The 27926-nt window shown below is 42.8% G+C and overlaps 1 protein-coding gene across 2 annotated transcripts in view; it reads left to right on the forward strand.

Annotated features, from left to right (window-relative positions):
• LOC119018622 (MAM domain-containing glycosylphosphatidylinositol anchor protein 1) overlaps positions 1 to 27926 on the forward strand; it is a 211433-nt gene that overhangs the window by 52706 nt on the left and 130801 nt on the right. For both annotated transcript variants that reach the window (XM_037096435.1, XM_037096436.1), the window contains one exon: positions 25024 to 25163. In XM_037096435.1, the coding sequence (XP_036952330.1) occupies positions 25024 to 25163 (140 nt within the window). The remainder of the gene's footprint in view (positions 1 to 25023; positions 25164 to 27926) is intronic.

Genomic DNA, 27926 nt, shown 5'->3' on the forward strand with positions numbered 1-27926 from the left:
GTCAGACCGCTGTCTGAATTCATTTACTTTTGTGCCTCTTTTTCTCCGCTGCTCTCCGTGTTAGAATCAAAAGAAATTGACTTGTCTGATGAAAAAAGGGGGCTTGTACCGTCACGGTCGGTGAACCTCTGAGCCGCTCTCGAGGAAACCTGACGGTTTTGTCATTGTTGTCTTGACCTTATTCAGCGTATAGACAGCCGGAGCAGAGCAGCTCAGCTAATTAACACTCCAAAAGGGACTTAATCAGATGCCAAGTGCACTAATAAAAATGAAAGTCATTGGGAAAAAGACGAGCTCTCCGCAGTGGGACGGGGAGGATATTTGAAGACACATGCGCATGTGTGTGTGTGAGCGTGTGGGAAAAGGACTGAACCGTGAAATGCAGTTTTCTCAGCCACCGTACAGTATAGAACATTTGTGAGGACGCCAGTGAAGAGGACACTTGTGTGTCGTCACAGTGTCGACTTAGTCGGTGCTCACATGCACAAACGCACAGTGGGAAAGGGAAAGTAAAATCTGCGATTCAAGACGACGGCACCGTTCGTCAAAAGTGTCCAAACAAGACTTGAAAATGCATCGAAGAACTCAAAAGATATCATTTGAATGCATGTTGATGCAAGGAATATAAATGAGTGTCCTAAGGGAAGCGATTATCTATAATATGGGCACGGTGCAGCGTATTACTAAATGCTGATGGATGGGCTCTTTTGGCCATCGAGGCGTTACGCATCATCACTTTGTACTTAGATTCTTGACCAATCTAAATGGCTACAGAAAAAGGGAGGCAGCTAATGGACATGCTGGTTGTAGCTTCAAGCGGTGCTCAGAAGTGCATTTTATCCCCAAAGTAATGACCATTCATTGAGAGACAATGACCTCGGTGATGGCTGTGTTTTCCAGATGAGTTGGGAGAGAAACTGAGCTGGAGAATGAACTGATTATGAGAGAGAGAGAGAGAGAGAGAGAAAGAGAGAGAGAGAAGCCAAAATGTGTCTGAGGGGATGTGGAGGTGTAATAACTCTATGGGCTATGGCTCGGTGCCTGTGAAGATTCATGGCAAACTCGAAAATATATGCTTGAGTAAGTATATTGTGTGTGCATATGATTATCTCTCCCCCTCGCTCTTTGCATGTGAATATTTAATCATTTCACGGCGCGTTAAGCATGTGTTCTAAGTAAGTGTGTTTAAAAAGTAAAGCAGGGCCCCGCACTGCACTGTCTAACCGCTAACCATACCTCGTCTTCATGTTTGAACAGGAATCACTTGAAACCAAAAAACAGCCCAAAGTCCTGCGTGCCCAAGATAAAGTGATATAGTATGAATGTTTTAGAACTCAAAATTGATGGGGTGACAGTATTTAAGGGATGACTATTGTTAATATTGATACATTTTTAATAAATAATCATCAGTAATGTGGATATGGTGACTAAAAGGCTGAAGGCACTTACTGGAAGTAGAAGAATTACATCTGTGTACTTTAATGCAGTCTTTGAAAAACACTCTCATAATATTACAATATCCAAAATCCAAGATGAAAAGTCGTCTTATATCCTGATATCGATATATGAAATGTATATACTGCACAGCCCAAGATTCATACCTGCCAAAACCTGCTGAGTTTTTTGGAAGAGTCTCCTGGTTTGCTCCTGAGCTCATAATTCTCCCATATATCTCCCGATTAATGACAATTTTGCACACTTTTTCCCCTTTCAACTTATCATAACCCGTTTCTGGAGCTGTACGGTGTGAAGTCTGCTATACCACTGCACCCCGTCCTCCCCTCCGAGCGAGAGATGAGCAGAGAAATGTAAAACAGAGAGAATATTTAAACAAATTCTAGACATCCTGGGGAGACAAATTCGTATTTCTTGTGTAAAATTTTTGAAGGAAAAAGGGAATGCTGATTTTGTCACAAGAATGCAGCAAACAAAGTCCATTACAGGTAAAGGTTGTATCCCAGAGACACGCTTTAGTTTCAAAATGCTCCTTTTTTTGCAGTCTCAAGCTTATAAACACAGCACCTGAGCAAACGTCCATTTGGTTTTTGAAACCAGAGGCATTCGAGTTCTTCTGTCTGCTGCCGTTTCAAAATTTGCTGTCCCTAACATACAATAAGATGCTCCGCTCTTTCCATCCTCTTTCTCATCCTCCTCTTATCTCCATCTCCACCACACCTCATCATCTCTGCTATCTTCCTGACTTCTCTCCCTCTGCATCTGCGCGGATGTCCTCTTTCGTTATTCCCTCATGTCTCATTCTCTTACAGCATCCCCCCCCCCCGCCCCTTCCTTTGCTCTGTCTCCTCCATTCTTTCCTCATTCTTAGCTTTTCCTACCTGTTGTATTCACTACCAGCCCCTGCTAATGCATATTTATTGTCTTCAGCGGGCTCGCCTCATCCAGCATGCAGCGGCTGAGAGTAAATCTTCCCCCTTCCCTCGGCTTACATGCAGCCTTGTCTACTGTCGCGGGCAACACAAACACCTATTATTTACTGTGTGATTTATTTATGAATTAAGTCTTTTAACTTTTTGCTTACATCCATTTCCCAGGGTGGGGAGGATGCCAGGGCTGATTAATTGTGGGTTGCTGTGCCCAGCAGAGGCATCGTCCTACATACTGTACATACGCACACACACACACACACACACACACACACACACACACACACACACGCACATACACACACTCGCAGGCTCCGTCAAGACATTTGCACAGACTCCCTCGCTCACACGTGTATGCATGCACATGGCTATATTACCTAAGGGGCAAACACAATATGAAAAACCCATTCACTGGAAGGACAATGCCACTGTTGCTTCAGTCTTTTTTCCATAAGAGCAGACTCCCCTCACAGGGACTGGCAAATATAAATGTTTCATCTTAAATACAGCAGATTACATGCAACCCCACTACCGAGAGACATCTCATTTCTGATCTAATTCCTGTGTGCGTGTATGCATGTTACGGAGATCATACTGTACTTTGTTACGTTCAAGACAAACTGCCATTATTAAGGCTTGACAGGACGTTTGCAACAGATCCTATTTTATACCCCTTGTGTCAACTTTTTACCTACAAAGATTTAGAGAGGTCATGTCATGCAAAATTCCAGGTTCATACTTTTATTGAGGGGTCCTGGAAGAATAGGATTACATACTTTAATTTTCAAAAAACATTGTTTTCTCATATGGTGACCTCGCCTCTGTTCAAGCTTCTGTGAGAGTTGCACATGCACATTACTTAACAGGCAGGATGTAGATCAGAGGCAGAGCAATGATGGGTCATTCCGAGCAAAGAAGTGTGATCTAAAATAACGGCGCTACAGCATTAGCAACTGGATGTCTGCTGACTGACAGGAGTGTAGATATTTTATAATATATGCATGATGCTACATATGACAATAAAGGAAAGACAAAAACCCTAAAAAGCATTATGTTACCTCTTTAGCAAAACTTTATCAGAGCCCAGAGCAACTCATTTTTGCAATACCCACTGCGTCATCTCAGTGTACAGCCACAGTATGCATGTCCCTGTGGGCTGAACCTCCTTGATGCAGGCCAGGTGGAGCCAGGGGAACAACACCAGCGTCCATTCATCACAGGCTGCGTGTGATGAGTGAGCAAGTTTTGTTTGAAAGAAAAGGCACCAGTTTTGCTGTTTTACATCTAGTCCTCAATATGTCCGTGCATGTTGAACTCACTGACTGGAAGAGCGCTCTGCAACACCAGAGCTATAGAGCAGCACCTGTCGGAAGAGAGGGACTTGTTATGCATCATGCGCCATCTTTGGAATTTATATGGACTGTTTGATTTACTTTTTTTTTTTCTTATTTTTTATTGTAGCCAGTTTTATTCCTGGTGGAAGTAAACGTAGACCTTCACCTCAAACTACTTCTGATAGGGGTGAGATCAAAAAACTTGGGTTTAGTTAAGTTTAGGCATAAAAACGACTTGGTTAGGTCGAGGGAAAGATTCAACCTAGTTGCCAGAATAAAGGTTGACAGTGCAAGTTTCTGCAAACCAAAAATATGTTGCAGCTTTACATTTCTTCATGTTGCAACCTTGCATTTCTTTAGGTTCAGTTTCATTTTTTTATGTTGTGACAACACAATGCTTACAGTCTGGTTCGGTTTAGGCACAAAAACCACATGGTCGGGGTTAGGAAAACATCATGTTTTGTCCTAATATACCTGTTTTGGTCGCCACAAAACAACAGAAACAGCTGAAGATGTCACTGATTTTGTACCCACAAACATAGCTGCAACTTATCTTTAAAATGTCCTGTGGTCAAGCTAACAAATGCTGCATCCCTCCCCAAAAATATCCAATCGTTTCACACTCACAATTACAACTACTCTGGTAATGGTGCCGAGAGATCATGGTTGGAATTGAAAAAATTAATGAAGGTTAGTAGACATAGTTGATAAAACGGAATAGTCTGACATTTTTTTCTTCCTCCTTTGCTCTCGTAGTAATTGTAGCTGCTAAGTTGCCATGTAGGCAGTGTAGCCTACAAGCTAATGTTTGGTTATGATACCAGAGATACAAATTTAAAAAGAGAGCCGTGTTGTACTTGTACTTATTGTCTATGCTTAGTATTTGACATCCACTGTGAGAATCACACACAAAGGGCTTCACATACAGCTCTAATACACAAATACATCAATTATTAAGGTACAAGCTTAAACACCAACGCACACAGAAGGACTTCTCAGGGGACTCTATTCTTAAGTACATCTAATGCAACAGTAAACAAACACAAAAGAATGTGCACACACACACACACACACACACGCAGTAACACACACACAGGTATGCACACACACTCACTGTTCGTCTGGATGGGCTCTAACTCTGAGTGCAGGTGAACTCAACATTCCTCCTTGAGGTTCCCTTTGGAATTTCATTACCTGTACTTGGTGCTTATCGATCCTGTTATATACACTAGGCCAAGCAGCTGTTAAATTATTCAGTCTGGTTAAATAGGGCTGTTCCATTATTCAGAAGCGTGGCACAGTGTAATTAATATTGTAGAGATATGTGACAGGCTGGGTGGCATTTCACTCAGTGACAGCACATCGCCTGCTCCCTACTTTTGCTTTCTCTGTTCTCCTCCCTTGTATTTGTCATCGTCTTTTCTCTCTTTTGTCTTTTCTGCTTTCTCCTTTTTGAAGATTTTCTTTCCCTTCACTTTCTTTGTTATGCTTTTAAAAAAATAAAAAATAAAATCCAACCCTTTCCTGTATCTGCTCCTTGTCTTTCTTGACTTTTTACTTTACTTTTCTTTTCCTCCACCACTCCTTTGGCTCTTTCAGCCTCTTTCTCTCTCTCCGTCACTTTTTCTCAATCTGTTCTGCCTCCTCCACTCTTCCATGTGTCTGATGGTTGCGTTGAAAAGTTAGTTGCGAGACTCAAAAAGCATCCGGGGGAATTCTTGGCGAGTTGCGTGCACGCGTGTGGTTGCGCGTGCATGCGTGCACATAATGGAGTGTCTTGTCTTTTTAATGCGACATATATTCCTCAGCTCCCTCCACAATGACCCATATTGTGCGGCAGTTGTTAAGTTGTGACAGAATACTCCATGTGACAGAATATCCAGAATATTAAATCCTCTGCATCGCTGTACGTACAGTATGTGAGAAAAAGGAGAAGAAAAGCTTTGTTGCTACTGTATCTTGTGCTCGTGAGAGCGTCCTTGAGCATCTTCCTATATGCTTGCATGCTCTTGATTAATGTGTATTGTAACAGCCATTATAGAAATCCCCATCCAGCCTATCCTCAGTCTGTCCTTCATTACTACTGCATTACTTTTTTCAATAAATACTGCATTGCAGCTGCCTGTTCAGCCTCAAGTAGAATTACTATAGATGAAGTGTAAAAAAAGGCCCAATGACTGCAACATTATAATTGGTTGGTGCTTTTCTTCTTTGTTTGTTTACAGAAGTGCAAGAAACAGAAAAGGAAATACTCATTGGGTTAAATTTCTGGTTAGCAGCCTTGACCAAGGCACTGGCTTAGATCGGGAGCTGGTCCCATTGGCTGCTCATTGCACCCCTGGGAAGCTTAAATGTGGAGGAGAATGTGTTTCACTCAAAATACACTGTTTACTCTTCTTTTTCTTCTTCTTCTTCTTCTTCTTTGGTCTGAAAGGGAGAATTATGTGACATTACAGTTGCTCTTCATATGGTAGAAATGTCACAGCAGAGAAATTTTGAGAAGAATATCAAGTAGAGAATAGGATATCCTGTATTTAACCAGGATTAAATACAGAGACGGTCACCATTTCTCTATCAATCAATCATGATATGCAGAATTCAAATAATTCCAGATGACTTTTACTGAGGCCTGGTCAAACCAGAACCTGGCACAGAAAATTCCTCCACGCATCTTTGCAAAACTTATCTCGGGAAGCCTGGTAACATAGTTACTACTCGTTCAAACTTGTTGGTTTGAACTGGCGAGCTAACTGCTAACATGCAAGCTGATAGTTTAAGGTGTGTGGCCCAACTCCATTCAATAAATAATTGTACCGAAGAGGGAAAAAGAAGCCTCGCTAACTGGCGGCTAGTGAGCTCATTAGCCCAGTTGCTAATGAGACATGAAGTTCAGACAGTCTATTGTAAACAGAATCACTGGCTATTGTGAAATATTATCACAACTATTATTGTTCAGTAGGGCAGTTTATACTCTGAGAGAGGAGATGATATGAAAGTGAATGGTGCTACATGGCTAAAAGGCTCCAGCAACTGTCTCCATTTTGGAGTCTGTTCCAACAAAGGTCAGCACAGTCAGGGCTCGCTGTTGGTCAGCAGAGTTAAACTCAGAACAAGAGAAGTTGTGCAGATTCACTTTACACGCCTGTAATTGATTCCACTTATTGGAGCAATTTCATTAAAATGAATCACTGTAACTTAGCTTAGTTTAACTTTTCACTTTGGATGCTGGCTGCAGTGAGATTTTATGTGTATTGTGAGGTACTGTTCCACATGGCTGCTGACACCACACACACACACACACACACACACACACACACACACACACACACACACGCGCGCTTTCACACACAGCCCTGAGTTTTCTCAGGAAGCCTCCTTGGCGTTGTCCTTCTCTTCTTCACGCAGCCAATTAGGAACCGTCTCCTCTCATCAGCGCTCCTCCTCCTCCACTCTTGTCAAAGATCTTTGACAAAACAAGGAAGAGGAGACTTCAAAAGACTGTTGTCTTGTTTTTTACCCCCTCTACTTTCTCTTTCTGAAGCCCAGAGTGAAACTACAGAGGTGCCGGGATGACAACACAGCAAGCTCAAAGGGCCTGATGCTTTGTGTGTGTGCAGGGAGGAATGGTTGATGCTGTTTGTGTGTGTGTGTGTTTTTTTAAGTTCAGTATCTTTATGTAAATCTGTTTGAGGAATTGGCTAAATGCTCGGCCTTATTGTTGGTGGTGTGGGATGTTTTCCTCTACATATGCCGATTTACACACCATCGTTTCTCACGTCGGTCTCACGACCGACTGAAACCGTTAAATACGTTGATAAAATAGGAGTTGGTTTTGTGTTGTCCAAAAAAAATCGCTTTCCCTCGACCAGTCTCACACTCTTTTTTTTTTTCTTCTTGAATTTAGTACTCTCCTATTTAGTATCCAGCATGGCGCTTGGCGAGCGATTTCCCCCTCAGAGGAGCTTTCTCTGTTCGCTTCATATTTGAAGAGTTATTAGGAACACAATGTCATGATTGCCTTCATTAATCTTTCATGATGGTTTTAGCTAATGAAAGTTTTAATCACACGATAAATATTCAGTTTGACTTGAGGTACATAATATTAATATTTTAATATAAGGAGTGACGGTGTGGACTCAAACCAGGACATTAGGTGGAGGTGAGTGAGTGTAATCAGGCCTTCGCTGTAGTTTGCTGTGTGGATCCAGACACACTGTGGGTGTATTTTGCCCCTGCCTTTGTCTTGTTGTTTTCCTGCTTATTTCCCCTCTCCTTTCTCTGCCTTTTCTCGCTGTCACTCCCTTCGTCAATCTGTTATTGTCTAACTATCCGCCCCCCTCAGGGGCTTTGAGTCTGACTGTTCTCAGATGCTACTTAATATTTAATCTACTGTTTAATAAGACATTGTTGATGAGTCATTGGCTGTCTGTCAAACATATTTAGTCACAGGGCGCTGTTGTGTTTGCAGGCAAATATTGCAAATCTTGGAAATATTGTCCCGCATCGTTGAAGAAATGCCTTGAAAAAAAAACATGTCAGCAACCTTTTCGAGCCATCGGGACCCTCCAGGCACAGTTTCCCAACTCTGGCTGGGCTTGTGAAAAACAAAACAAAAAAACAAAAACACACACACGAAAACTAGCACTGCTGCAATATTTGTCGCTTTGCTTCTCTTGCTCTGTTCATAATAGACCCCAGTGTTCTTCAGAAGGGTGAGTCTGGAAAGATGAAGAGACAGAGAAAGGCGGTTGCGTCGAATGAAATAGCCTCCTCGTGTCCATGTAGAAGTTACCTCGGAGCGAAGGAAGGCACAAACAGATAGCAGATAGGAGCGAACTGTCGACCTCTCGCTGTCAGTCAAGAAGCACAGATGCCTATTTTCCCTTTGTTTTTCATATCTTCACCATAAGGCCTGTTCGGATGTGACGCCTCACTTTTGCAGTGAATTTTGGGGGCTTACTGATCATTCCTGTAAGCTAAGTCAGTATCTGATGCATCCTCAGTTGGAAATAATCCACTGGGATCTTTATCCGCCCCTCTGAGTTCTTCTGTCTGTGTGAGATTGCAGTTTGGCTGATATGTATTACATCAAATACGTCATGCGGGATGGAAGTATTTTCATGTATAAAGAGAACTAATATACCTACAGCAGACTGATAGACTGGCACAACTACCTTCCAAGAGTGTGAGACGGTGGAACTTTCTGTGCAGGCCTCTTTATTCTGCTCAGGATCTTGTCTCTGCTGCACAGGCTTTACTCTCTTCCACTGAGAGTCTCACTAAAGTAAGACTTTAGTTCAACATTAAGTTTAGCATACGAGAAAAGTCTGAACATCGTGAATCAGGGGGATGATTTACAACACGCTGCTTCTAGCTCGAGATTTCCTCGCAAACTGTTTAGCCGGTGACTTTTGGAGATGTTGCCTAATTAATAATCACCCCGATGAAACTTGCCAAAGTTGTCTAAAAACGGTCACTTCCACCCAACGTCATCGGCTATGGACACCGCCGTAGCCTCCGTTTGATTCTTTTTCATGATATGAGGGGGAGAAATGTCGTGTGTCTCAAAAAACACAGGAAGTGAAACAATCTTGCCGGTCATCGGAGGACGACGCTTTTCAGATATCCAGTCTATATGAGAGCATGCTCATAATACCACCTATTCATTTGTGTGATACCTCTAGTTTGTATGAGACTTCTGATTGCCACAAGTAGAAAAGCACATGTAATATAAGGTGACACACAGACGTTTCCTACATTTATGGATATGTAATGGACGTGTACAAGAGTGGACTCAGTTATCAATATATTTGACCGTAAGCATGTGTGTATTGCTGGCTTCCTTCGTGTGCTAGGCAACGCTGACAGCTGTCAGATCGCGCTGGCTAAGTGGCCCTACATTAAGTCAATTATTCAGAACTACATGTCTTTATTACACCTCATCTGCGGCTAATAAAAGGCTCTCTCACGTGTCCAGAGAGCTGGTGGATCTGTGGAAGTCGTCGTGTGACGCTGGTTAGCCGGTGAGGTGGCTGATCATTCATGTAGGCTGCTGAAGTAAATAACGAAGAGAGGGAATTACAGAGATGTTGGGAGATATTTTTGCGCTTATGCCAGTCGGAAATCAATGAAGACAGACAGAGACTTCGTGTCTTTAATCAGTTTAAAAAAGGAGGAAGAATGTGTGGAATAAACAAAGCAGAAACTCTGGTCCTGCAGTGTTGATGCTGTATCGTTTGTTTTCCAACGGTCCATTATGACTGCATTTCAAAAGTGACATCACTGGAGGCAGTTTATCAGGTTGCATGCAGCTTCCTCTGGAGCCACAAAAGGCTTTACACGGCTTCATGTACGCAGTAGCACTCCTCAAGACCTGTAAACATACTTTAATGTATGACATCTGTGGAGTTACTGTAAGTGCAATTTTCAGGCACTTTTGCTTTACTTAGTAATTTTCCATTTCATACCACTTCAAACTTCTACTCCACTAGATGTGAGAGGCAAATATTACACTTTTTACTCCACTCCACTCCACTTTGATCACTTCAGTCACTAGTTACTGTGCAGGATCAGATTAATAATACAAAATACAGCTCACAAATAAATGATGATATATATTACAGATTAAGATCAAACCTCTCTGATATCTGGTGGGGAAATTCCCTCACAGTTATATTTTAGTATTTAAAATAGGCTGATTTAAATCAGCTCCACCTTAACTAAGTGCAACATTAAGACATAAATGTTGTTATGCAGTTACATTGTAAATTGTATATATTTCGTACTTTGCCTTTGCATTTTTATTTGCAACAGAGTTTTACAAAGTGTTGGTTTGCTAAGTAAAACAGTCAGACTGCTTTCACCCCAGTGCATGCTGGGATAAGCCCTTAAAGATGTTAAACCAGTGTTCGGTCTAATGGCCAGCAGGGGGCAACGCCACCGGTTGCATTAGACTGTTCAATTGTACTAAGTTTATGAGAAAATGACTCAACGTCTCACTTGATTTATTACCTCAGTAAACAGTTTCCTAGTGAATTTAAGGTCTGCATTGCCAGTATCAAGTGTTCTTCAATAGCGTCATGGTCACGTCTGGAGTGAACTAGATGAAGAAGGAGGGTATGATTTAGGGCATGGGTACCTTTAGTTTGACTACCTCAGGTTTCAGTCAGATTCAATCCTTACTCCTCGCCAGCTCCACCTGCTCCATCTAATACGGTCACTTATTTGACTGAAAAAGACGGCGATGACGAATGGGTGACATGACGGGATTTCAATTAGCTTAAACACAATAAGCGGTTCAGAAACAGAGGGCTGGATTTGGTTGCACATTTTATATCCTTTATATCAAACAAACATAACATTCCAAGTTGAATCGTTTACTTCTCCAGATTAACCCTGCTTTTATACTGACCCAGCTTTGGCTTTTTAAGCCAAACAGCCGTATGAAGGTTATCCTTGACCAGCTGTCCCTGTCAGGTTTTTTTAGCATGCAGCTCGCTGCTCCAATTTCATCTACAGGCTCTTCCAGGGCAAGCCTATAGGTGATAATCCATCATAGCTGATGGTACAGGGTGTGCACACACACCGCCACAGCCACACACACGCATTTTGAAGTTTCACTTTTTAGTAATTCATTTTCCTTCTCCCCAAAAAACTGAATTATTTAGCTTTCTGAAGACCATTAAAGCATACTGCATGAAACACATACAGTCAGGAATGGTGTATGGGTAATGTGTGCATGCACATGTGAGTGTTTGGTAGCTCATATTCCTCCTGCACATGACTCAGAATTCAAATTGTACAGCAGATTGAATTATAACTCTCCTTTCACATCGTCTAAGAAGTCTCCCCCCCTCCTCTGCCTCTCCTGCTCTCCTTGTTTCTCTCCCTACACAAACCTCTGGACATCCTGCTAAAGAAGTGGGATGCTTGTTATTATGGGGTTTATGCTCGCTGTGTATTATAAACCTCTTAGCAAATGTAGCAGCTTGTATGAAGGACAGTGTTTTTGTAAGCGTATTGTGAAGCTGAGCTCTTTTCTGTCGAGACACATATATGCTTTTACAGAACAGTCGTTAACACGGATTGTCTCTCCTTCTCTTTTTCTTTCCCTCTCCTCCACACGCACCTTTAGTAAATGTAATTATCACGGCTTGTCTCTGCCAAACGCAGCAGATGTTAGCCCCCTGCACACCTTAACAGTCTTCCACAGTTCCCTTACTCTGAATGATAAACAGTTAGCAGTTTGGCATGGAGTGAGAACAGCGTTTCATTACACTCTTATCATGTCAAAAAAAAAAAATTAAAATTAAAAAAAAAAAAAAAAAATTCTAAATACTCTTCGTTACCGTGTTGGCATCAGAAACACCTGACACAGAAATCCGACTGCGAGCGGTGAAATGCGGTTCATGCAGTTAGCTCATTATCTCAAACTGTAGTTACTGTATTCAAATGGCAGTATGTTGATGAAGCTTCTCAATCATCCAGGTCATGGCACTTCTTAGTGATGTATCGTAGGAAAGTGGATGTGTTTCAGTTTTGTGAAGATGTTTCACCTCTCATCCAAGAGGCTTCTTCAGTTCTAACCAGCCAGAGGGGAGCTGCAGGCTTTTACACCCTGTATGGGAGTGTCCTTACAGAGGCAGTGTGAACTCTGACAGTCAGAGTCGTTATGGCCACTCGTGGTTTGCTATGGCTAGGTGAGCCCAGCCACCATTCACACCTGAGCTCACACTTTTCGTGAAGGACTCTGTGCCTGCACTCCCACACAGGGTTTAAAAGCCTGCAGCTCCCCTCCAGTTAGTTAGAACTGAAGAAGCTTCTTGGAAGTGAAACTTTTTCAAGAAACTGTTGCCTACAATACTGAACTTGGAACAATCTGTTTACAGTTCATGCAGCATTACATCGTGTGGATTAATAGCATTCAAAAACTCTGTTATTAACTTGTAATTAATTGTCTTCAATTGTCTTTTGATCTTACTCATTGTCCTTTACTTGTGTTTTTTGTGGCACATAGGGCAGAAAATGTCATCAGCCAGCTCTGCTGATTTATCTCTCATGTGGCAATAAAGCTCTCTGGAGTCTTGACTTGAGCAAACAAATGAAAAAAAAAGCCCCAAATCATTATTTTTCATTTCTGAAAGTGACACTTGACTTTGTCTCCCTGTCATTTACACGTATTCCCCCATTTTTCTCCTCTTGTCCCACCTCTGAAATAATGATAGTTGGAATATTGTTGAGCTCAAGTATCCAAATACGATGACACTTGGTTATGTGAATCTTCACACAGCGAATTGAGCCAGAGATGTGGACTCAAGCCATTGTGGCTTGGTCTCGAGTCAGCTCACTCGCTGTTCTGATGACCTGCAACTTGACTCAACTGAAAATAAATTACTTGAGACTCGACTTAGACTTAAATGACCTGCAGGTAAAATTAAAGTCTCTTGGGTAGGAAAAAAGTGAATTGACTTGATTTGACTTGTTTGAGACTAATTGACTTGAGTCACATGTCTGTTATAGCATTATTTAATTTACTTCTTTGAAATAATTACAAAGATTCTCTGACACAGCTCAAAAAACACAATAACTCCATCTGTCTTTCCATCCATCCATCCATCCATCCATCCATCCACCCACAACTCTCTCTAACCCTCTTGATGGACGTGACGGGCGTTCTCTCCACGCCGCTGTTGAGACCCGCCCGTATTGTGAGCCAGCACTTCATTAAATCCCGATAACAGCTGAGAAAAGCCCGCGTGAAATCAAGTGTGACACATTAATGAAGTATTATTTATCAGCTAGTTAAATGGATCCAGTGGTTCTATGTGAGACCAATATCAATATCCAAAGTCTGGCTGTTTTGACAGCCGCACAGCGCGTTTCCATTTAAGTTCTGAAGTAATTGCAGCCGTTATTTTCTCTCCGTCTCTCTCACTCACTCTTTGGCGTCACCATTTGCTGTAGTCTGCATCACTACCTTCTCTTAGTGCTTTATCCTCTCCACCTCCCCTCAATAGTTCTCTACATGATTTACACATGTGGGGACATTTTCCATTTGAGCTCTTCTTCCTCTGTCTGCCTCAGCATTTCTGCGTCTGTGACTCTTTTTGTCTGTCCGTCTCTCTCTCTTTCTCCCTCAGTTTCAGTTTTCCAATTTCAGCCCCTTTATTGGCATGACCGTTAAAATGGATAGAATACGTAATATCTTGCTTCTGCTTGTGAGGATTTTTTTCCCCTCCGCCAGCCCCCCTCACACACACACACACACACACACACACACACACACACACACCTGTCTCTCTCTTTAGCTCCAGCTCTCACTCTGACCTTTTATTCAAGCGTTTCTTCTCGCTCTCCTTTTTATCGACATCCTCTCCTAGTACCTCCTTCCTTCCCACCACTTCACCCGGACTGACCGCCATGCATTGTCGGGCTGCCCTGCCGCATTTTCCTTGGAGATGCGCACACATGCACGCTCACACGCAGACAGAATCCTTTTTTCTTTTGTTCACGTGCTCTGCCACTGTGTCAAGTGTGAATCTTGCCTTGTGTGTGTGTGTGTGTGTGTGTGTGTTTTGGTGTGTGCAATCAAAGTGAGTGGGAGCATTTTGGTTGAATAGAATAAGGTCAGGTTGACAGTCGGGCAGACGGATGATGTGGGGGCACATGACCTCCAGGCCGCGCCGCCTTGTCTTCACCACTTCTCTCTCCTCTCTCCTAAACACAGTGCTTTTCTCCCCCTGCTCTCATCCCTCCTCTGTCATTTGAGTGTTTTTCTTCTCTCTGCCGTGTGACTTTCCGTTATCTCTACTCTCCCCTCCATCACAGCGTAATCGCAGAAACCACAGGGCAGGGAGACTTTTTACTTGTCTCTCCTCATCGTGCCCGTCCTGCTCCAGAAAAGCTCCATCAACTAGAATAACCATATGTTACACCTAAGGTGATTTGTGTGGCATATGCTGCACAAAAGGAAAAAAAAAAGGACTGAGAACCACACACTAACACACACGCACACACAGGATAAAAGAAGCCAAACCTTTGCTGCAGTTTCTAAGCCTCGCCAGCTGTTACTCTCCTCTGCTTGTTTCTCTCTCTCTTTTTGCGTAGCTCTCATTGTATTTTTTTTTTTCTTTTTTGCTTTAACAGATGCTTATGTTGCTCTGAGAGACCCAGAGGTTTAGTGGGAATTATGGTGTAGGAAGTGTGAAGTGCAAATCTCAAACATCACTTACACTTCTACAAAAAGGCATGAGGGTGCCTTGCGTCTCATCTCCTCTTCCCTCTCCTGTCCTCTAAGACGATTTAGTTTCTTAATGATATTAAACAGAATGGAGAGTATACAATGGAGTAACAGGGCAGTAGGCACAGAGAGGTAGATAACCTGCGACATCTGTCAAGGGATGAGCTTAAACCGTAGATAGCAGGAGTTCATGGTCTGCTCACAGGGGTGCCCAATTAAGCTCAGCCTGAGCCTATTAAAAGATCTGAATGATGATAAGTTGTGAAAATCCCCAGCAGTGGGGTTGTAGCTGGAGGTAAGACATGTATGTGTGTCCATAAGAACGGTCTGATATGATTTAAGGGCATCGTGATCCTCATCGCACTGTTTAAAATGACCAGAAAGAAAAATCATGCAGCGGTGCTGTTTTTTTTTTTGTAATCAGCCAAACTTAGAACATCAGACTTGTGATGGTGGTGAGTCTGTACTTAATTAGTTCAAGGAATCTGCGAGGTGCCATGATGTGTTTACTGACCTTCGGGCGCAAAGGAGATGTTGTTTTTAGCAGCACCAGCCTCCACTTGGAGGATGTGTGTTTGTTTGTGTGGGTGGCTGTGTGTGTGTTTGTGTGTGTGTGTGTGTGTGTGTGTGTGTGTGTGTGTGCGACTTTATCTGAACACTTTCAACTTTAATCAGGACATCAGTATGTGCTGTTGTAACTCTAACTACATGCTGATGCATTGTTCAAGTTAAAAAAATGGAGGTGATTCGAGGATGTTGTTTCTTTCACGCAAGGCCGAACTGTGAAAAGGGAACATTTTACAATTTGTTCACTTACATGACTTTTCATTTTGCAAGTGCTGAGATGATAAGCTGATTAATTGGTCAGCCAGCAACTATTATTTAACGTAATTAACTGATGCATGAAGTAATTTATCATGCAACAAAACCAAGAACATACATGCTATGCTAGCAGCTTTGTGAGGCTGCAGGCACAGCTACATGCTAACACTGGCATGCTACTCTAACAAGTTCACAGTAACAATGCCAACATGTTGATGTTAATTTCTTCTTAGTAAAGCATTGTAAGCATGCTAACGTGCTAACTGGAAAAAAATAACAATATGCAGATGCAGCCTTTCTGTTGTAAAGACTTGAATTTCCTCCGGGATCAATAAAGTATCTATCTATCTATCTCTCTATCATTAAAGCTAACCTAGGACCCAAAAAATAGGCTACCATCCACACTGAATTTAAGTTAGGCTAATCCCTTTATTAGTTACTGTAGTTATAGTTACAGTTCATTTGATAGAAACATTTCCTTTTTCTCGAGCAAAGCGGTGGATCAGCTGACTGACAAACATCTAAGCATTTCCATTCCAAGAGCGGTGCTGCTCAAATAGCTAGACAATTTTCAGAACAATGTCTGAAATATCAGTCATTCTTTTCTGTAGTTTCATATTTTAGACACCAAGCATTAAATCAAATAGTTGAAACCGAGAGTCGCATGTTATGATAAGTGAAAAACACTTAGTCGCGTACTTAGCCCTACACTCCAGGAGTTCACGGTCACATTATGATATAACCATTTTGTCATTATTATGCTATTCAAACTGCTTGTACTGCAACCACTTGGAGTTTAACAAGGTGAATAATGTTGCAGACAGGTTGCCAACATTATAGACATAGTGGGAAATAGTGGAAATCTACCGGCGGAACCAAAGGCCTATGAAACGCCAGAGCTAGCCCCTTCTAATGATTCATCGACATCCAAAGAAAGTTATATCTGATTCTTTTTCATCCTCTATGGCCCACTAGGTCAAGATAAGCTGATATCCCATAAATGATACTGTCTGCAGAGGAGGCAAATATCAACTTGTAAACTCTGTCGGCTGGTGTTAAAATGAACTGGCTACGTTTTCTCTTCCCTCCTGTCGGTTTCAACACGACGCGTATGGGATGCGACCGACTTTGTGAATGGAGCTGTCACAAAGAGAATGCCAGTCATACATTTTTCTTTATACCGCCCCACTTCGCTCCTTGCTCTCTTATGGCTCTCCCCTCTGTCCATCTGTGCCAAAGATCTAAGTGGTTTTCATCTCTTTGTCGGAACTCTGCCTCTCTCTCTCCTCTCTCGTTATCTTTTCATCCTGGGGAAAGCTCAAGTGTGGCAAACACGCTCTCGCGGAGGAGTACGAGTCATGTTTGACCGCGCTCTACAAACCCCAGATCACTTCACATCACTTGAGTCCTCCTCACAGCAGATGCAACACGCAATCTGCCACCTTTGCGTTGTCGACTTTTCTCTCCCCGTCCACATTTCAATTGTCATATCATCCACGTATATTGAAGTTGATTGATTTTGTAAAATCACAGGCTTGATTGGGACCTTACCTTTCTCTTCACCACTGAAGATGGATTTTAATCATTTGTCCGGATTTGAACTTAACAAATAGCTTTTGGAGCTTAAATTTATAGGATCAGAGTGAAGCGCTGGACGGTTCTAAGGGAACATATGGTGAAAAAAGTTTTTAAAGAAACAGACAAAAAAATAAATAAATAAAAAAATTCTCATATTGATGTTAAAAGAAGCTTGGTTATGTCCAGAGAAGCTGGCTGCACAAAGTAGAGATCTTTTGAAATTTCGTCTTCACTCCCTCCTCAAGGATTGCATGCACCGCGCCTGCCAATAATCTATATTGAACAATATTTCAAAGAGAAGATTCACTGTCCTTGGATGTGAAGCCTGCAGTGCTGCAAGAAAACTGCTGCTCCTCTCTCTCTCCTCTCCCTCTCCTCTCTCTCACTTTCCATTACAGTTTTTTTTTTGTCTCCCCCACCTCTCTGCCCTTCCAATCCACCCCTCTGCTCTCCAATGATCCCCCTTTATTAGCTTCTGCTGTCATCTGACACTTTTGTTGATCACACAATCTCTTTCTCCTCTCACAGTGATTGTGGTGGAAAACACACAGTTGCTCACTGACAAACACAGGTGTGGAGACACACACACACACACACACACACACACACACACACACACATATAGGCATTGCAGCACGTATCACACACCATCAAACACACCCCCGACACGGTGACTTCCTGATCCTAGAAAAGCCTTCCATTGGTGTGGATAAAACAAATGAATTAAGGCTCTTGTTGTCTGGCTTCGGATGTAGTCAGTGCTGTTGGCTGTGGGATACACTCTTATCATCCATATCGAAAAAAACACGGCGGGCGCAGAGGTGCTCAGAGACGTGCATATGCGTGAGTGCACACAAGGAGAGAGAGAACACACACTGAGTTGCTGGACATTTAGAGATCCATTATTTGATAAACTAAATATGTGCTCTATCTGTTTTATCGCTGTTTCTCTCTCACTGTGTTTTCTACTATTTGCACTCTGCATTAAGCTCGCCTCAGCGACGTGACGACTGGGGTCCGAGTGTGTGTTGAGTTCACACTACTGTGTTTTTTCACTTCCTTAATTTTTTTCGCATAATAAGTAAATTCAGCATATACGACACATTCAAAGTAACATTTTAATATAGACGTTTAAAGCAATTTACATGTATTAATTTTATTATTATATGTTAGTGGATTGTAGAAAGTTGGACCTTCCCCGTCTCTCCCGATTGCCTGTTCAAGTTGTTTAATGCTTCAGGACTGTGGATTTCTTAGTAATGAACTCAAAACTAATTTTTTCCACGACAGCACAGAGGATGTGACTTTATGCACGATAGCCTCTTCTTGGTGCCTCTCTCTGCTCCAGCTTACAGACAGCAACAGCTGCAAAAAGACAAATGCAGACATTTTATGAACAATAATATGGATGATATGGCTTGGTAGGATTTGGATATCTACTCTGGTAAAAAAAAAAAAAAAGTTAAGCACTGTACAAAAGTCCATTCTGGGACCACAGCTGGGTTAGCAAGCATCAGCTACACACTGAAGTAGAATCGGCACACTGTCTGTTAACTCATGTAATTTTAGCTTTTGTTATAAACGTGCCGTGTCATCAGAAAAACACTAAAACACAGAGTCCATTTTTCCACCTCATAGATGCAGTATGTAAGCCTGAGCTAACTGGCCACCTGGAGCCACCACGGCGAGTGCAGGTATCGTGTTCCTTACATCACCGTTTACTGGACTGCTGTGACCCAAGTGAGGCAATGTGGCCTCTTAGCCACACATTCTGCCTCCATGATCTAAATCTTAGTAACCAGTCCAGTAATAACGGTCAAGCAAATTCAAAAAAATATTGAATCTTTATTTCTCATAATCACACAAAAATTCCGCACAAAATATGACAAATTGACTCTTTCAGTCCAAAATGAGCATATTTCCAAACTTCATGGGAGCAAAAACGCAATTTTTATCAGCTGAAGTCATGACACCCTGGAACAAAATGTTCTTGTGTTTGAATATCCGTATTGATTTATTGTCAAGGTAAGCGACCTGTCTTCAGTGTTAGAATGTGAATGAAAATACAAACAAGTAATATTAGATTTTTACTTGAGGAACAAAAGGAGACAAGGGGAGACTGAATGCAGTAGATCCGATCAAGTCAGACGATGGAAAATTCAGCTTTCTGGTGTTTATGCAGGCAGAGTCTGGGTTTGGAAAGATGCACTAAATTCAGCACCAATTAAATTCACGATTATCTGTAAGATGCAACCCGGGAGGCTGTATCTGTTTAGAAACTTTCGTGTAACTTTAAAGTAACTTCATGAAAATACTCTGGACTCATCTAAGGATTTACAGTTAAAATAATTACTGGAGTTAAAAAAGTTAAGCCAGAATTTTTTATTTAATCTTTTATTATTATTTCATTTATGAGTGAGTAAGCAGGGAAACAGCAATTTAAAGCCGATTGAAAGCACCGAAGAGGTTACTGAAGGTTAGTCCTTTCATTTATAACGGCCATTTAACGCTCAGGTCAAAAGCTAAATCAATGTCCCGGACCCGTTTTGATATCTAGAGCTCCAATCGAGCCAAAATGAAAAGGACGGGGTCATGACATCAACCATTTGATCTCTCTCTATCCTGTCTGCAGTGAGGAATCCTGATAAAAAATACTGCTTTCATAAGGCCGTTTGTTTGTGTGTGTGTGTGTGTGTGTGTGTGTGTGTGTGAGGGAGAGAGATTAGTGTTTCTTTAGGTCAGATGAACACTTCCCTCTATTGCAGTTAATCGATAACGTCTGTGACTTTTCTCCCAGGGACCCACTCTCCACTACTCTTATCTCCTTCTTCCCTTCCCTTTCCTTTCTTCCTTTCCTTTTCTTTTCCTTTCCTGAACTCTTGGCGGGCGGGCAGGTGGGGGGGGGGCAAAGCATCTAAATGGTCTCTTGTGAATGAAGTGAATTGAGACAGAGCTTATCGACATGCATGAGCAGTAACTACGCATATCAATCATGCTCTGCGTGACTTCGTGTTCGACAGGATTCATGACCTTCTGCGGGATTCCTCTGGCAAGATACAGTATAACATACACAGAATCACACATACATACACACACACACACACACACACACACACACACACACACACACACACACACAGACATTGACATATGCATGTGTGTATGCTCACATTTCAATGGCACACACACACACACACACACACACTCACACTCACACACACGCTGCTCAGCACTCCGTCAAGCTGTCACTGCGGTTTGACACCAGCTCTCCTGTCTCATCATTAGTTTTAGTGAGAGATGTCCTGTCCTCTCAACAAAAACAAACATGGCAGGCGGTGACGAATCAATTAATCAGACGAGGCATTTGCCGATAGTTATGTTTCACTTACAACTAATGCGCATTGAATGTCTCAGAAAGTTTCCAATAATGCACGGACAACACATTCAATCAGCATCCCGCGGAACAGCCGTGATCGATGAATCATCAGCGTCAGATGGATTCCTGTCAAAACAGCAGCTCTGTATGACTGATGATCGCCTTCCACACTAACCGAATTGATGCGCCTCTGAACGGGACACAGCGCCGTGCAAATACTTGTGTTAATAACTTCTTCCCATGTTTTTTTTTGTCCTTTTTTTGTCTCACTGCTACAGCCTTTGGCATGATTTCGAAAGTTTTATCCTGTACTAATTTCATTCCTTTCTCGGATTAGTTTGTGTGAAAGTGTGAAAAGTAATCTAAGATGCTCCTTTGTGTTGCCAAGCAACAAAGCAGTTGATGCTATGTGTACATAGTGTACACATTGGAACGCAACACCTCTCTTTAACTAGGAAAGATTATTGATGTAAATGTATGATATATATATATATATATATAAATGTATAACAGTAAACAAAGATGAAGAAGTGAAACATCAGCAGGATAGATATCTGTTTTCTAGTTGGACGTCTGCGTAAACTGTCCAGCTTGTTTTTCCTCGGATGGTGTGATCTCTTGGTACGTCTGTGAGACCAGAGGAGAGAGTGAACCTCTCTGCAGTGCAACAGGTTTAGCCCTCTGGCTTTGTTTGCATCATCCCTTTGTTTTACTCGTGATTGCATCGCCGTGTTGAGGAGCCTCCACCCATTCGGCCTCTCCTCCCTCCGGCCTGGCTGTCAGACGCTCCTCTTTCGCCCGACCACATTTGCCTACTTCTGCCTCTGTCTCTTGATTATCCACTTCCACTCTCCAGTCTTTTCCTCACGCCATAAGCACCTCTTCCCCATTGATCTCTTTTCAATTGCCTTATCAAAATCCCCGGTTACACGACTTCATCTCTCCATCCCTTCTTCCTCTCCTCACGCTCATTCGTCTCTCTTTGCCTCCACTGCTCGTCTCCACTTCGCTTTTTGCTTCCCTATCTGTTCTTTGTCTTCTTCCATTTATTTCATCTTCTATTCTATTTCTATATTTTTTTTCCCCCTTTTTTATTTTTTGCTCATCCTCTCTCCCTCTCCCTCTCCTGCCTCCCTCTCTTCCTCCTCTCCCTCTTGCCTTTACTTCCTCCTCCTCTCGCTCAGCCTCCCTTTCTCTAGTCGATCAGACAGTTGAAGCAGCCAAGCTGCCGGAGGCGAGAGCAGACAGAGGAGCCGCTCTGTCCGACCTCCCTCCCTCTCCGGAGAGGCAAACTAATGCCGACACACCAATAAGCTGTAAGGAGACAATTATTCACCATTTATATCAGCTCTACGTCTTTCTGAGTTAGCGGAGCACACCTCTGGAAGCCAGCTCCGTCACCCCACATAGCGTTTTTTTAATCCACGTGCCCTCATGGTTCACAGGTTTTCATTTGCAGAGATGTGCACCGGGGAAGCTGTTGCCTAGAGGTTACAGTTTGCTTGTTAGTGGAAGATCATTGGTCAAAAGTAAGCTAACTGAGAGATTCTGAAGGTAGGGGAACATAAATAAGACATGATCTGACATCCCACTGCAGCTGCTATCAATGTGCCCTTGAGCAAAGCAGTTAACCCCCAGCTTGCACCGCTGGCTCTGCTCAGTGTCCAGCAGATGAAGACTAATGATAGATAAATGCTGCTTATTTTGTAAAACGCCCAAAACTAAATCATGCCTTCCCAGTTTCTGTTTCTCCAAGAGAAACTTTTAAAAGCTACATTTTGAACGTGTTTTGGGCGCAGTTTGTGGTCCTGAACTTTTGCCTCCTTTAAGTCAGACAGCACGCACAGCAAACACGGCGCCGAGGTTAAGGCGAAGGATAGGGAACGTCGACAGAGCAAGAGGCCGTGAACGTAACAAGCATCCTGTTTGAATTTAGAGCTGCTGAAAGAGTAATGCAGCATACTGTGTGTGTGTGTGTGTGTGTGTAGCTACATATGCGCATAGATGCATGTTTTGAGATACAGATTTTGGAGTGCGTGTGTTTGGATGCATACATACAATACGTTGGAGAAGCTGTGGTATGTTAATGAGGTCTTGGAAGAACAATGGAAATACTGACGGAGGGAATGATTGACTCCCTGCTTGATGAGCAAGTCTTATATTCAAGCAGGCATTCACACGCATATTTCCACGGTACAGTCTGGAACCGGAACCAACTAGGTCAAACGCACAAATACGGCATGTGAATATAATACACACAAACATTCTTGCTCTCTCGTTTCTTCCCCGCCACATCTGCTTTCGGGAAATGAGAACAAAAGCGCGATGCATGAGGAGAAATATCGACTGCTCTCTGTTGTCGATTGCAGTTGCAGATGCACGTATGCTGTTATGAAAATGCTACGCTCTACTATTTTAAGAGTACGGGTGTTTGTGCATTTACCCGCTTGGCCTAGGAGCACAGCCGAAGACGATGACTCAAGTTTTTTTGCAACTGGGACTGAATCTGCTCTACAATCGTTATTTTTTTCTCCCGTCTGTTCTATCCTGACTGCTTTTTTGAAAGAGAACAAAAAAGAAAAAAAAACAAAACAAACCTCCTCTTCTAAAGGAGAAACGTCACTGAAAGTCACAAATGTGAGTGGACAGGCACACTCGCCGTGTCCCAGCACCTTAAGCTAGTTGCAAAACAGAGAACATGCGGCGACAGATTCGGAGCCCTCTATTTTTTTGAACTTGATTTCTGGCTGGAGAATCGCGCTCCACGTTGTGTCTGGTCGAGTTGGAGTCTGAGGTGAACAGGCCGCCCACTTCCTTCCTGTCTGCTTAGTGATAACAGTTGTAGAGCGCAGTGAAAATTTGTTCTCCCTGTGAATCGATGCTAATCACATCATTGTGCTCCCCCGTCCCCCACGTCTCTCCCTGGGGTTTCACACTCCTCTCTGGCCTTTCTCCTCCTCACCCGCTGCTTCTCTCACTCTGTCTCCGTCTCTCCCCTCCTCCCTCCTGTCTCCCCTCATCATATGCGAGGTGAAGCCATCTGAGGCTGGTCACACGCAAGCTGGCCCTCCTCGTGGGTCAGCGCCGTGCAGACTCAGATTTTGTAGTTGCCTCCACTGCACGCCATCTGCGGACCACTCTCCCGTCCCGCATCTGTCATCCATTATTTCTGCAGCTTTTGATCTGTGACCTGGCGTTCTCTTTCTGTAAATCTTCTGAAGTCACCGACAAGCATCTTTAAAATGCTGTCGAATTTGATCTATCGTAGGTGAGACTTGAGAGTTGTGAGACAAAGGAGGTGAACTCTTCAATTAATCGCAGTGGTCTGAAATCACACTGTCAGACCCGATCGCCAAACTCCACCAACCATCGATTTCAACATGTTACGACCTGAACGGCTGAATAGGTCTGACTGCCAGACACTCCCCAAAAAATGTATATCACCGTTCTGACTGTTGTAGTGTACCAGCAACAAGCACACCAGACCATCATACGCTTGTCGTTTGGATAGATTGAGGCAAGAAAACTACTTGGCTCGATAAGTCCATCGAAAGAAAAGTAATTGCCAGCTGTTGTGCCAATCAATTCAATGTTCAGTGATTTTTCAAACAAAAATGTCAATACTCTCCAGTTGCTTAAATGTAGGGATTTGATGCAGATTAGAAGCAATTTGAAGATGTCACTTCCACCCTGGGAAGTTGTGATGAGCACTGAAAATGATTCTAACTTGCTGTTCAATTGTTAGCTAAACATCTCCTCTTGCATCCATTTTTCTTTCTGTCTCTCTGCTGTGATTTACCATCCAACCTGCCTCAACACTGATATCATGCAATCTGACATTAATTTGCAACCAACTTTCCAATAAGCCCATATTGTACTTTGCGACATACACTTTACTCGCAATACTTTTGTTACTGCACACTCTATACTGTGATTATAAGACAAAAGCACCGTCCCACAGTGAAGATTCAGCCTTTTGACCTCCCGATGGAGACCAGAGTTTCAATTTTCCAATAAATGCCTGCATCTCTCATCAAACACCGACACACGTAACACTCCAGCATTTTCGTAAAAGGCTTTGTTCATGCAGATGCAGGTGTAATGTGATATATTTATACATCTGAGTCATCGATACCGGCTCTAGTATTACACATACACCCACAGGATGGTGACCTTTCTTTTTTTTTCCCCTTCTCCAAAGATGTTACTAAATACACGATGTGGTTTCTCTTTCTTTCTGTTTGTGTGTGGCTTGTCTCTCCGTGTGTGTGTCCACGCGATCACTCACAGCTCCAGCCAACGCCCAGATCGTGCACTCAGGCGCAGCGTGCAACGTCAAGGATGATAACATCAGTGAGAGGATCTACACCATCAAAGAAGGAGACACACTAGTGCTTCAGTGTATTGTTAAAGGGCACCCACGACCACAGGTAAGTTCCCGAACCACCTGCTGATGGACTGTTTTACTTTTTGCGCCCAGTGTCACTGGGTAGTAGTGGTTCTGGTGTTTCTGAACATGAGCTGTCAGCAATCCATAAACAGACACCAAAGAAACTTCAGTTCATTAATACATTACATGCCGCACTCTGTAATCACTACACACTAGTTGAACTGATTATTGGGTGGATGAGGGAATCTGGTCAGATTTCACACTTGGTTTATTCAGACTGGAGTCAAAAAGCCATCTGGGAAAAAAATGTGTGTGGGAATAAAAGTTCAGGGTGTGTATCACGGCTTAATAACATGAGTGCCACGTTAGACAAGAACCGAAAATTCCTTTTTTTCCTTCACATTTTTCTGCCCGTGCGCCAGTGATAGCCACGGCCGGAGGCATAATGTTTTCGAGTTGTCCGTCCAGTGTTGTTCCAGTTCCAGGGCAGCAAGAGGTGAGAAACAACCCAGCGCCACAGCGTCTTGACTTTTCGAAAAGATTTATTCTGATTCCCAGAGACACACAGATACATCCCAAGGAGAATGAGCTAAGATCAAAGTTGTCACAAAGTTTTTACACAAGCAAGTAGCATCCAGATTGTATAATATGGCTTGGCTGGTTAACAGTGCTGACATTTCTAAAAGCTGTTCCTTAAAGAAAACAAACTGACTTTAGTCAAGTACGACCTACGTCCAGCTGTCCCTGGGCCATCCATCCCTCCGCCCACCCATCCACCCATCCATCCATCCATCCATCCCATCCATCCCATCCATGTGAATATAATACATCCTTCTCACCTAATGGGATTTCTTTGAATTTGGCACAAACATCCATTTGGACTAATTGTGATAAATAATTCACTTGTTTATTATAACAAGAATAAACACAAATGTTCAAAAGAATTAAACGATGAAGTGGTGACAATTTACTGTATATGCAAAAGGTCAAAGGTCAACTTCACTGTGACTTCATAATGTTCGGGAAAAAAAAATGTTCTGGTCATAATTCACTGCCAACAATCAGGGAAGCAGAAATTTGACTGAATTAGTGAGACTAATATTATTTGGCCACCATGAAACTGTGCTGATTGATCGGATCTTTAACGCTGCCGGCCTGAGGATGTGCGAGGAGCTTCCGTGTTTTAGAATATTGTTGCTCCCTCTTGTTCTATCAGAATCATCTTGAACCTACACAATGGCAGACACGCACCAGTAAGTTCGCCATAAGTTGATATTGAGCCTCAGGTTGTTGTTGCACGATGTCACAACGCTCTCCATCAGTCCTCCGTACTCTGCTGTAAAAATAGTCTTGAAGTGAAGACTGCATGTTCCCAACTGGGAATTACTCACTGGAGTCAAACATTGAGACAACTTCAGTTTCGCCAAGTACTACACTTAATACCTTTCATGAAAGTCTTCTCTAGGTAGGCTGTGTAATATGACTAGCGAGGCGGCACATTCTAGTTTTCTATATCAATATTAATATCTCGGTGATCAGTACGCTACATGCATTTGTCTGAAAATAAACTGTTCCATCCCACGGCCAATCAGAGTTGAATTCTTTCAGCGGCAATGTAATCAATGAGCCGTGATCCGCGCTCACACCCCGCTGCTGTCATTACGACATTCTATTTTTGCTAAACTTTTGCTGGATCTCAGATTCAAGCTCATATCTCTTTATGTCTCTTCATTTGTCTTCATTTTTCCTGTCAAAATACAGCAGAGCCCAAGGTGTTATCAAGCTGCTGATGTGGTTGTAATGCTTGAACGTCACCTTTTAAACCTCATTTTGTTTTGGCATGAGCACGATGGGGCGAAACATGCCGGTGACAGTAAAGGCCGGCAGGCGACGTGGACATGATTAGCATCCGTTACAAACCCCCCCCCCCCAGCTAGCGTATATTTTTGTGAAACATCCGTGAGCCATTAGTCATGTTTACAGTGTCACTGTGCTTCTGTTTGTGCTGAGTCACGCAATCTCCGCCTCTACTCGCCTTACAGTGGCGCCCACTAAAAACACACACTGCGTCAGTGTCCTCAGCTGGACGCTAACAGTGGTTGGCTTTTACCTGAGTCTTACGCGTTGTCGGTGACTCACTCACTTTATTTGGCCCAAACATTACACAAACGGTTTTGCTGAATAAGCGCGGCAGTAGTTCAGGATTTAGAGAATATGCTTGCGACTTAAAGGTCAAGGGATTAATTCCCACCCAGCTGCTGGTAGGCTGAATGTGCTCCGCCCTCCCGAAGACACTTATCTACAATCTACTCACACTTTCAGGCTAACTGCGCAGCTGACTTGTACAGTACAAGACACAAGGAGGGTTCATAAATACTCAACTCCATATATGTTAAATCACAGCATGAAACTATTTGCCGTCCACTTCAGTGCACCACTCGATTTCCTTCTGTCCTTTTTTATTTTAGCTGTGCAGGAAGCAAGTGAAGAAGAACAAATGCTATTATACAACAGCTCCGACTGGGTTGCACATGCTGCGCTCGGAGTGCAGCTGATTAGCTGGTTAAAAAAAAAACAAAAAAAACAGAGAGAACAGCCTGTATGCTTTCTTAAGACATATGAAAGCATTTAAGCATACACTCACATCTGAATGTACAGTATGTTCTTACATGAGGAGGGAGGGAGTCATGCCACGAGGGGTCGAGGTGAAGTCTGAACAAATGAGTCTCGAGTCTTTTTTGTGGAAGATGGCGAGTGATTCTGCTGTCCTGACATTGGTCAGGTGTGTGCTTGTATGTAAGTA

Source organism: Acanthopagrus latus, chromosome 4 (genome assembly GCF_904848185.1).
Source record: "Acanthopagrus latus isolate v.2019 chromosome 4, fAcaLat1.1, whole genome shotgun sequence".
NCBI classification, from domain to species: Eukaryota; Metazoa; Chordata; class Actinopteri; order Spariformes; family Sparidae; genus Acanthopagrus; species Acanthopagrus latus.